The following is an 11,936-nucleotide window of genomic DNA, read 5'->3' on the forward strand; positions in this document are numbered from 1 at the left end:
AATATATCAAGGTGAGATTTGATGCATTACCTCCAGGCGCTTGTTACATAAATATCATTGAAATCGCTTTCAGTAAAAATCGAAGACATATTTGAGTATAGCCAATATAAATCATGTTGAAGTGCACTGGAGGTTTTTTTAATAAACGACCAGATCAAAAGTTGAGGCACGATGATTATTCTGATAATTCTGTGGTTGCGCAGAAGTCACGCAGCATAGCTAGGAGGTAAGAGTTTTTTACAACCTGTACTCTTTCATCGCGAAGGATGATTCAGGTACTCTTTTCACAGGGTGTGCCAAAACTGTCTAAACATATACATTTTCTCACTGTGGCACATCTTGAGCAAAGAATCATCGAGGCTTGTGCATATCCTGGCTACTCTGCGGATTGTTCAACGTGATTGGTTGGAATGCTTACATGTGTGGACCCAGAACAATGGCGGTCATATTGGACATATATTGTAATAAAAGCAGCTATGTATGGAGACGATTGACGCACCCTGTAGATTGGTGTGTTATATCGCACACGGGTGTGATCACGAAGTAAAATAGGGATGAATTTTGACATTATGTAGTATGTGTATTTTATAAACTTTCCTTGGTATTATTATTTCTGGAATTTTTTACATATTTTCTTTGCTTACTATTTATTACCTTCAAGACAGAATTCCTCCAATTACAGAAGGCGATGATATTACATTCAATAACATCATGGAATATACTAATAATACTAATCTATGTACTACAGATATTACATATAATTGTACATTTATTTATGCTGTGCCGTCAATGCACATTTTAAGATTAACCATCCCACTGTTTTGATTTGATTTATTGCTTTAAGTCCACTTTATGCACAGATAGGCTAATCGAGACTGGGCCTACAGTTTATGGGGGGATCCAAGTTACTATGAGTCTCCACCTGGTATCGAATCCGGGATCCCTTGATTACAAGGCGACGACGTTACCACTGCGCCATCGGGGAGGCCCTATCCCACTGTTGTACAGGGTGCGGCACTTCATAAGATATCATTAGATGAACAATTTGAATGATTAAGTGAAATTAAAACAAAATCAAACAAAAGCAATACACCAAATGAAATTTAATGTTGTGTGTTAAGATTTCTCACCTTCACAATAGATGCTGAAAGTGTCCTCCACCCACTTCAACACACGTCTGAGCACGTTTCAGGAGATTCATGTACACCTTTGTTAATTCTTGAGTGTTGATGCTGTTCATGATATTCTGGATGGAGGTCTTGAGTTCTTCAATTGTGTGTGGATTTGTTTCGAATACTTGCCCCTTTAACATTCCCCACAAGTAAAAGTCACAAATTGACAAGTCGGGTGACCGAGGAGGCCACAGGCCTTTGCTAATTGTCCTCTCTGGAGTAAACATTTCATGCACACGGGATAGTGAAGCATTTGATGTGTGGCTTGTTGATCCGTCCTGCTGAAAGTAACAGAACTGACGCTCCTCGTCTGTCAATTGTTCATAAAACTCTTCCAGAATTCCCAAATACACGTTACTGTCTACTGTGGTTTCAAAAAATATGGGCCCCATAACGCGTTGTGCGGAAACGGCACACCAAACACCAATCTTTTCGTCATGCAATGGCTGCTCGTGGATTACGTGTGGATTCTGTGACGACCAATAGCGATTGTTTTGGGAATTTACGTATCCCGACAGGTGAAACCACGCCTCGTCACTCATGATGAGCATCAATGGATCCAAAACAACACTGGCAACATTCGTCAATAGCCATGAACAAAAATCCACCCTCTCCCCCGGGTCAAGCTCCCTCAGTTGTTGCACTACACTTATCCTGTAAGGTTTTAACTTCAGCGCCCTTAACACACGTCTACAACTTCGCTCACTAGCTGGAACCTGTTGACTTAATTTCCTCGTTGATTTAAGAGGACTTCTCGCCATTATGTTCTGCACCTGCCTCCGTAATTCAGGTGTGCAGACAGATGGTCGTCTGTCCCTGGGAGCATTTGCAACAGATCCTGTACGCCTCCATTTCCCAATCAAATCCTGTATTGTACGTTTTTCTGGGACAGGACGTCCTGAAAATTTCTCCTGAAACAACTTCCTTGTTTGCACAAAGGATCCGGTGCGCACAAAAGCTTCAACAATTGCAACACGCTCAGGAATCAAATACGGCATTATCACGGCTTCACCCAACAAGGCCTGATTCTCAACTGCTTTCACTCGACCACGGGTTCACAAGCCACCTGTTGGTGAGAAACAGAATTAGTAACTCATACAACGCCATCTTCTGTTGACATGTTCATTTAGATGTTTTACATGTTCATTAGCAAAGCAATTACATCGGGATTACAGCGGGCTGGTTTTACGTGCCGCACCCTGGATACCCTGTACATGGATATTTGTTACGTATTGATTCCAAATATATGTCATTTTAATTGTTGTCTTTTGCTCGCGAAGGGGAACCAACCCACTGTTCGTTCACGTGACTCTGGTGCAGTCTGTAACTGAAAATTAACTTTACAACTTCTGTGTCATATTCTGAGAAAACGTGAAAGTGGTTGGTAGGTTGGTAAGGCATCTGAATAGAACATGGAAGACAAGTATGGCACGGTGCAATGGACCCGGAAATAGATACTTTTATCATCACCGTTCTGATACATTTTTAATGCATGGATGTTTCTTGAAAAATATATTTGTGTGACTGTGATGATATTTGCATTTACTTCATTTGCCTTTTCGATCGTGGCACAATAATATCTCCACGTATTGCTCAGTAATCTTCTTGCCAAATATTGGTGGTCTTCCTTAAAATGTTCTTGGTGGCATAGTACGTGTTATTCCCGGTGTCAAGAAAGTGAGGAGCCCTAACACAATTCGTGCTTGAATGTTGAAAGAACCAATATCACTTATATTGCTAATCTGATATTGTCTCCAATATAACATTTGAGCAATATAGATTAAATTAAAAAAAAATAGCCACCTTTACCTTTTACTTCACATTCTTATTTTGTCTTTGCTTATCACCTTATCAAGGAGATCCACCTCACCGTCATACCAAGTATAGCAATTTAAAATTAGATGTAGTTGCAAGAAGCTTTCTTTTTATGCCTGTGTAACTATTCCGACAAGTAGATCAGATGTGTTCCTAGTGGTTACAACTATAACTATAGAATTCTCATTTCACATAATAAAAAACAACAGTTCTCTTGTTAACTCCTAAACATAGAGTCTTTTTCTGTTTGTAAGACAGAAGAGGGAGCAGAATGAAAGTGAGTGCAATCTTTCATTTCAGAAAGATCAAGTCATCCCAAGTAATTTCAAATTTGATTTGAACGTATCACAGGCAACAACTTTGAGCTTATCCTTATCATGGCAATGGTGCGTATCGCACCGCCATACTTTGTCTGAAATAATGACTAGAATGTTCACTGCAAAACAATATAAGTTTATTTCAAATTGTTTACTACATTGAATGCGTTCAATTTGGACTCTGGGTTTATCTATAGAGTAGCAATTCAAGTTAATTCCCGTTGATTTGTTTTTTGTTTAGACTAGCCACTTGAAATTCAAATGCCCGTGTCAACAATTTTTCATCGTGTTAGTGAGGTGGAGAAAATTGAACGAAAATATGTTCATATTTTTTTTCAAACACAGAAAATATTTTGAATAGTTTCGCTTATTGTAGCCAACAGACCAAAATACGTATTTGGTAATATATTTACAGAAGTACATAAATATATTAGTTTTAGAAGAATTTTCATATTTGTTGTCTAAGCTAAATAGAAAACATACATTCATCACTGCGAGGAACAAAGCACCACACTTTGACGAACATCACATGACAAAGCAATGGGAAGGAACACTAATCTGAAACACTTACGCAAAAGCTCTTCAGACACAAACCATAAAACCAACCCTCAACATTTTATAGGGTCTTATTTCTGAAGTCTGTGTAAGGATGATAGGTTTACACAAAGCTTAGGTGCAATCTCCGCTGTCGTAGGATCATGTTACTAATCCTCTTATTCAATGTCAACTGCTGGTAACCCATCCACACAGCACAGACAACGTAGATGTTTGAAGGAAGGGAAGGGGCCATAGGGGAAATAAAGGCTCGTAAACTCAAGGGCCATCAAATGTCAAATCTCCAGACGAAATCCTTCTTCACTCGGGTAATAAAAGTTTGGATTTTATCTTTCCTCTGGTGCAATTTGTGGCGAATTTTGGGTAACATTGAAGTGAAGCCTTTCTTTCATGAAATTTAGCTTGTCGAACTTAGGGATAAATTTACATCATTTCACCTTTATTTCAGACAACTATATCCTTATATTAGCACTATATTCGTACATGTAAATATAAGCATTCAAGGTACACATTCATTGATTGATTTGCTTTATTTTACTTCGCTTTTTGTGCCACTTTTGGTTAATTTGCGAAGATTAGGATTAGTGATGATATGATGAAATTGATGAATGGACACTGACAAACATCCATGCCCAGACCGGGATTCCTGGAATCCACTCCGCCACGGAGGCCAGTAGGGAGAAGTGTATGTTTTGGATCACCCCCAAAATTTTGGTTTACTTTTATTGTGTACACCTATACAGTAATATACTCAAAATCGAACTTTGACTGTTACAAAAGTGACATAATACAAGCGCAAAAAAAAAGGTCAAAGCTCAAATTCCAATTTTCATAGTGCAAAATTGCTAATTTTCGAAAATCCCTCTGTAACTTTTGCTAAAATTTTATTTTTAAATAATTAAAGGGAAGTGCTAAGTTAAAAGTAAGTGCTAAGTTACTTCCGGTCTACTTCCGGTCCACTTCCGGTCCACTTCCGGTTTACTTCCGGTCTACTTCCGGTCTACTTCCGGTCTACTTCCGGTCCACTTCCGGTCCACTTCCGGTCTACTTCCGGTCTACTTCCGGTCCACTTCCGGTCTAGGCTACCCCCGAAATCGAAAAAAAATTAAAAATTATAAATTAAAAATAAAAAAAAATAAAAAATTAAAAAAAAATTAAAAATTAAAAATTATATATAAAATAATTAATTACCTAAAATTTTATTGTTTTGAGAAGAATCCTAAAAAAAAATTTTTCTATATATAAAACCTAAATTATAAAAATATAGATATAAATCAAAATTTTTTCTGATTAAATATAAAACGGAGAATTTATTGATTATAAATACAAATATTTTGCTATTTTCAATTATTATTTGAGAATTAGAAGTTGATAGAAGAGATTTATTAAATAATTAATTTACCTAAAATTTTATTGTTTTAAGAAGAATCCTAAAAAAAATATTTTTTATATATAAAACCTAAATTATAAAAATATAGATATAAACCAAAAGTTTACTGATTAATAAATTGAGATTATAAATACAAATATTTTGCTATTTTCAATTATTATTTAAGAATTAGAAGTTGAGAGAAGAGATTTATTAAATAATTAATTTACCTAAAATTTTATTGTTTTGACAAGAATCCTAAAAAAAATATTTTGTATATATAAAACCCAAATTATAAAAATATAGATATAAAACCCAATTATAAAATATAAATATAAAACCCAATTATAACCAAATGAATAATCAAATTAAAAACCCAAACCAAGATATTTTATATCATGTTGTATATAATACAACACATATAGATAATGAAGAATTAGATATTCCAAATTTTCTAGCTAAACTTAAACCTAAATTTAAAAATTTAATTTGTGATAAACTTAAACAATATTCTCTCAAATTATATTGTATTTTATCATCAAATTATATAAATCCTGGTAATAAATTAGAAAATTTTTATCATCAGACTCATGTGTTAAAATTATACTATAATGATACTAATAATTTAGATAAAATTTATGATAGAATTTGTGAAGAACTTAAGTTACAACAACAACAGTTCGAAAAACAAGATTCAGGTTGGTCTCTTTGTGATACAAACCATGAACTTGAATTGAAAATAGCAAAAAATTCCCCTTTTGGAGGATCTGGTTATATTAAATTACCTGAAGAGATCAGAAACAAATTAACTGTATTAAATATTCAAAATAATGATAATAAATGTTTCCTCTGGTGCATCATAGCATATTTTCATCCAGTTAAAATTAATAAATATCGTGTCTCCCATTATGAAAAATTTGAAACAGAATTTAAAAAATCCATGTCAGGAATAAAATATCCAGTACAAATCTCAGATATTGAGAAATTTGAAAAGCAATATCAACAATACAATAAAAAATTAATAAATGTTCATGTTTATGGTTATGATATAAATAATAATATTTATCCACTCAGACACCATCCACCATCTGCTGGTGCACATATCATAAGATTATTATATGTTACAGAGAGAAATAAGAAACACTATTGTCTCATACAAAATCTAACAAAATTGGTGCATAATCAAATAACATCAAATTGTCATAAAATTGCTATATGTGATAGATGCTTGTCAAAATTTTATAGAAGAAGTAACAAATCATGTGAACAGCAATTAGAGGAACATATTGAAAAATGTTATTATTATCCCCATGTAACTTACAAATTTCCATCCAAAAGTATAAAATTTTCTAATTATGAATCGCTGGTACAACATACATTTGTAATCTATGCTGATTTTGAAACAATACAGATACCGATGCAAACATGTCTTCCCGATCCAAATGAATCATATACAACAAATATAGCTAACCATGAATCTTGTGGTTTTGTACTAAAATTAGTAAAAACTTATGAAGAAAATAATCCACAACAATTATTTATTTATAGAGGTAAAAATGCATCTCAAATATTTATTAAAAAACTTAGAGAGTGGGTAAAAGATTTTGCTCCAATTTTATATAATACAAAATTGATGAATAAACTTACACCAGAACAACATCAGAAACATTATGATACCAAACAATGCAAATATTGTAAAAATAATTTTAATTTAATTAATCCAAAAGTTAAACACCATAACCATTTTAATGGAGAATATATTGAAACAATTTGCAATTCATGTAACTTGAAAATAAAGAAACCAAATTTTATTCCAGTATTTATTCATAATTTACAAAATTTTGATGCACATTTATTTATCAAAGAATTAGGATATGATACAGAAAATATTAATATTATACCACGCAGTAAAGATAAATATATTACCATAGAAAAAACTATCAGATTAGAAAATGGACAAATAATTAAACTTAGGTTTCTAGATTCATATCAGTTTCTATCTAGTAGTTTGGCAAATCTGGTGAAACAATTATCCGATGATGAATTTATTCACACAAGAAAATATTTTAATAATGTTAATATGGAATTGCTAAAAAGAAAAGGAGTTTACCCCTATCAATACATGGATAGTTTTGATAAATTTAATGAGACACAGGTACCACCGAAAAATAAATTTTATAACCATCTTCAGGATGAAGAATGTAGTGAAATAGATTATCAATATGCACAGACAATTTGGAATATATTAAATTGTAAAACAATGGGAGATTATCATGATATCTATTTAAAACTGGATGGTCTTTTGTTAGCTGATGTGTTCGAGATTTTTCGAAATCGTTGTTTCAAGAAATACAATTTGGATCCTGTTTTTATGTATACATCACCTGGTTTATCCTGGCAAGCTATGCTTTTAAATACAGAGGTTGAAATTGGTCTCGTTACCGATATCGAACAGTTCATGTTTGTTGAATCTGGTAAGCGTGGTGGTATAGTCCAGTGTCCTTTAAGATATGCAAAAGCAAATAATAAATATTTATCTAGAAATAATAATGCTAATAAAAAATTTAAATATATTTTATATATTGACATGAACAATTTATATGGTTATGTCATGAATCAATCACTACCAATTGGCAATTACGAATGGATGACAGATACCGAACTTGAAGACAAAGATTTCTTACACTGGTCTGAAGATCATGCAAAAGGTTGTCTACTGGAAGTTGATTTGGAATATCCATCACATCTACATGACCGACACCATGGTTTTGCTATGGCACCAGTTTCTCAAAAAGTACCAGGTACAGAGGAAACAAAATTGATATTATCATTTGAAAATAAAAATAATTATGTACTTCATTATCGACTGTTACAGTATTATTTGAAACATGGTATGAAATTAACAAAAATCCATAAAGGGTTAAAATTTGATCAAGAAAGATGGTTAGCTCAATATATTGAGAAAAATACAAATAATCGAATACAAAATTTGGAAAATTGGTCGTAATTTAAATCTCCCCCCACATAATCATCATGAACATGTTTAAGGTTAGTGTGATCTTGACGAAACAAACATATTAAATTTGAATTATCCCTCAGTAACTGTTTGGGAATCTTAGAATAAGTTTGAGCCAAATAAAAACAATCTATTCCTCTGTGTCGACTTTGAGTGAAGAAATTTCGAATTAAATTTTGATTTTCCAGAATCACATCATCGAATACCACAACAGAATTTTCTAAACAGTGGTCGAGAGGTTTAATTTCTGATCCAAATGTGGCTATACCCAGTCCCTTATACAATTTCATGAGTTGCTGGTATTTTGGTTGTTCTAAACTTTTTGAGAATACATACAGGTGCCTATTTTTCCAGTCTAACCAATTAGGGGCAAGCAAGAAATTATCTACCAGCAGTGTAGTTTTACCGCAACCGGATGGGCCTACAATAAGACACCTAATATTGTCTGGTAACAACTCACCATTTTTTTTACTAGTTTCTACTAACTCTGGCAAACGTTGCACAACGTTCCAAGTTGGTATCATAGAATCACCTGGTTTGCCTCTATCCAACTTTTTTCTGGCAATCCTAGCCATTTTACATACAATTTGTTATTATTTTTCTTTAATAATTTTTCAATAAGATATGTATCTGGATATTTTGTTTTACTGAGTTCCTCTTCATAAAATCTTCCTTTCAGTATTTTATTATAATTATCTTTTAATATATAAGTATACCTGTTGCCTGGTAAAACTCGAACCACTGTAAACAATTCGGTGCTCCAATTTTTTGTGTAACTTTTCTCAAATAAATGCTTAAATTTACTAACTCGCACCTTATCTCCTATTTTAAATCTGTGTTTCTCTGTTGTGTATTTATACTTATGACAGTAAACAGTAGAAATCAATCGTTGTTCATCAGATTTAGTTACCTCGGAAGGTTTCATATGTATTGTTCTATGCATGGAATTATTGTAATTATGTACTAGGTCAGGTAAAATTTCTACCCATTTATAGTTACCCTGTAGAGTAAATTGTTTCCACATGCGATTTTTTAATGTTCTGTTGAATCGTTCTACTATACTTGCTTTAAGATCACTGTATGTAGAATAATGTTTAATATTATGTTGATTCATTAATTTGGTAAATGTGGAATTGTAAAATTCTTTTCCTCTATCTGTGTGCAAATAATTCGGTATCCTACCTTGCTCGAAAATAAATTTGAAAGCTTCAGCGACACAAGTTGCTGTTTTAGATTTTATAGGAATTGCCCATGCATATTTGCTAAATGTATCTATCACGGTAAGTAAATATTTGTAACCATGATTTATCTTATGTAAATTTTTTAAAACCCCCGTAGACATTTCTATCAGATCACCCTCCCACAGATCATCTATGCTTTTTGTTACCACAGATAATCGTTTGTAATTACGACGGGCTGGTCTGTGTAATTCATTAACTATACCTTGTCTAGACATCTAGTGCGAAGAGAAAATATTACATAAAATGGATTAACCTCAGGGTATAATTGTCTTATGTCAAAAATTAATTTATCACCAGTTTCAATATGAAAAAGCGATAATTGTTCATCCTCATGTATTTTATATTTGTTGGCAGATTCATCCCAGTATGCTATAGGTATTTGAACTGCTTTGTGTATACCATCTTTTCTTATTATTGTAAATTTGGGAACTTCGACATGTTTTATATTATTTAAAAATCTAAACTTCAAAAATGTAACTTGGCCATCAACAAAAAATTCGTGTGCCTGTGCGTACGGGTATAATTTGTAAACATTACCTGCATTAACATATGTCCAGTGCCCTCGAGTGTTTGGAATACTTTGTAACCTAACAATTTCCATAGAATAAAACTGACGAGAATCTGCATCGTCTAATCTGCTTAATACCGGTTCCAGGTGTTCGCTGATAGTACGAACCAACTCATCGTAACCCGGTTTAATTTTCACATCCACATATACCTGTTTGAATTGTTCTTTCAAATCATGCAATTGATTGGCGAAATTCGATAAGTTCGATTCTTGTGCTGCTTCAATGGTGCTAATTTGCACCTTAATGTTCGAGATAATCTGCTGTAAACTTTCTACTAGTTTCAATTTCGAACTCTGGCTAGCAAGATCGTGTACTTGATTTCTGATGTCCATAAATAATAAGTTTAGTTCATTGATTATTTGGTTGGTGGGAAGATTAGCAACAGTTTCTTTGATTTGTGCAATTTCCCCCTGAATATTTTTAATATCTTCAGATTTGAGCATTCGATTTACTGCTCTCTTCATGGCTCTTATTTCCTGTGAAGTAGGCAACCCTGCTACAGTATTCTGAAGTGTGGTTAGAGTTAATTTTACAGCATCCAGTTGGGTTGCAGATGCAACAGTTTTCAAAATTTTTTGCAGTTGGGTTATGTCATCTTGAGTAGGCGTAGATTGCTGCAGTGTTTCTAACTTATTCTGTATGTCATCTATGAGATGGTGGAAATGAGATAATTCAGATTCGGTATTGAGATTTTCTAATTTAGCAACTTGTTGTTGTACTAGGGCTAAAGTTTCGGTGATACCTGGCAATTTTGATTCCAGAGTTTCCTGTACAGTAATTAATTCATTTTTCATAGTTTTAAGAGTATCTTCGATGTGAGCTATGGTTGCTTGTATCTTACCAAAATCCTCAAAAGTTTCCAGCTGCAATTTAATATTTGTTACACTACGAGCAATGGCATTGAGTTCAGTAGATGAAGGCAAATTATGAATAAAATCTTCCAATGTTTGAAGTTTGGTTTGAACTTCGGTTATGGCTGAATGCAGTTCATCTGTCTGAAGTTCTATTTTAATATTTTCCAGTGTAGGAATCTCAAAAGATTGAACCTGTTCTCGTAATTTGGTAATACTCGCATTTACTTGTTCAAATTCCTGTTGAGTTTTGATACCCTGAACAATGGTTTGCAGTTCGGTGCGAATACTATTCGCTTGCTCGTTTAATTGCTGTTTCAATTGTTCGGTATTGGTTATCTGCATTTGTCGAAATTTATCGAGTTCATTTTTTAATTTGGCTACACTTTCCTCCAAGTTTTGAAGATTGTCTATGGATGCTAAATTGGTATATTTTTCCAGTAGAGATTTGAGTTCTCCATCAATTTTCACTATGGGGTCAATCAGTTGAGTTTGAAGATTTGTGATTTCTGCTTGTATATTCACATTTAATGAATTTTGTAAAATTAATAAATCTGATTTAAGTTTTTTTAGACGTTCATCTAATCTAGCAATATCATTGGAATTATCCGGTATTTCCTGTCTTCTCCTGTTCCCAAATATGTCCATAATATATTTGTTATTTTATTTATTTATTATTATTTTGTTTTCGGTATTTTATATATTTCATAAATTCATAGATTCATAGATTATTCTTATTTCGATGAAGAGGGGAATTAATTTATTATACTCCCCAATTGTTTCAGCATACAGGAAATCACCTGCTTGCACTTCGTATGTTGTGTCGGGACTAATTGCATTATGCTTAATTCTATACAAATTCCGACCTATGTGTACAAGTGCTGCATTGGATGGAGAGATACTTATTTGCTTTTTCCCACTGACAGGAATTTTATATGATGGTTTGTTATTATTGAATACATGTAATTGTTTCCCTGTTTCTTCATCAATTTGGTACCAGATACTATTTAGATGAATGATGACCAAACTTC

The 11,936-nt window shown here is 33.1% G+C and overlaps 1 protein-coding gene across 1 annotated transcript; it reads right to left on the reverse strand.

The window, feature by feature from the left end:
* Positions 1–1,132: 1,132 nt before the first annotated feature.
* On the reverse strand, positions 1,133–2,170 carry LOC145980201 (uncharacterized). Its single transcript, XM_083113229.1, has one exon. The coding sequence runs from the start codon at positions 2,168–2,170 to the stop codon at positions 1,133–1,135; it is 1,038 nt and encodes a 345-aa protein (XP_082969355.1).
* Between the last annotated feature and the right edge of the window lie 9,766 nt (positions 2,171–11,936).

This window comes from Lepisma saccharinum, chromosome 27 (assembly GCF_977018435.1).
Source record: "Lepisma saccharinum chromosome 27, izLepSacc3.1, whole genome shotgun sequence".
NCBI classification, from domain to species: Eukaryota; Metazoa; Arthropoda; class Insecta; order Zygentoma; family Lepismatidae; genus Lepisma; species Lepisma saccharinum.

Bases quoted from the DNA above. Each gene is read 5' to 3' on its own strand.
- LOC145980201 (XM_083113229.1), bottom strand. From the start codon at position 2,170: ATGCCGTATTTGATTCCTGAGCGTGTTGCAATTGTTGAAGCTTTTGTG.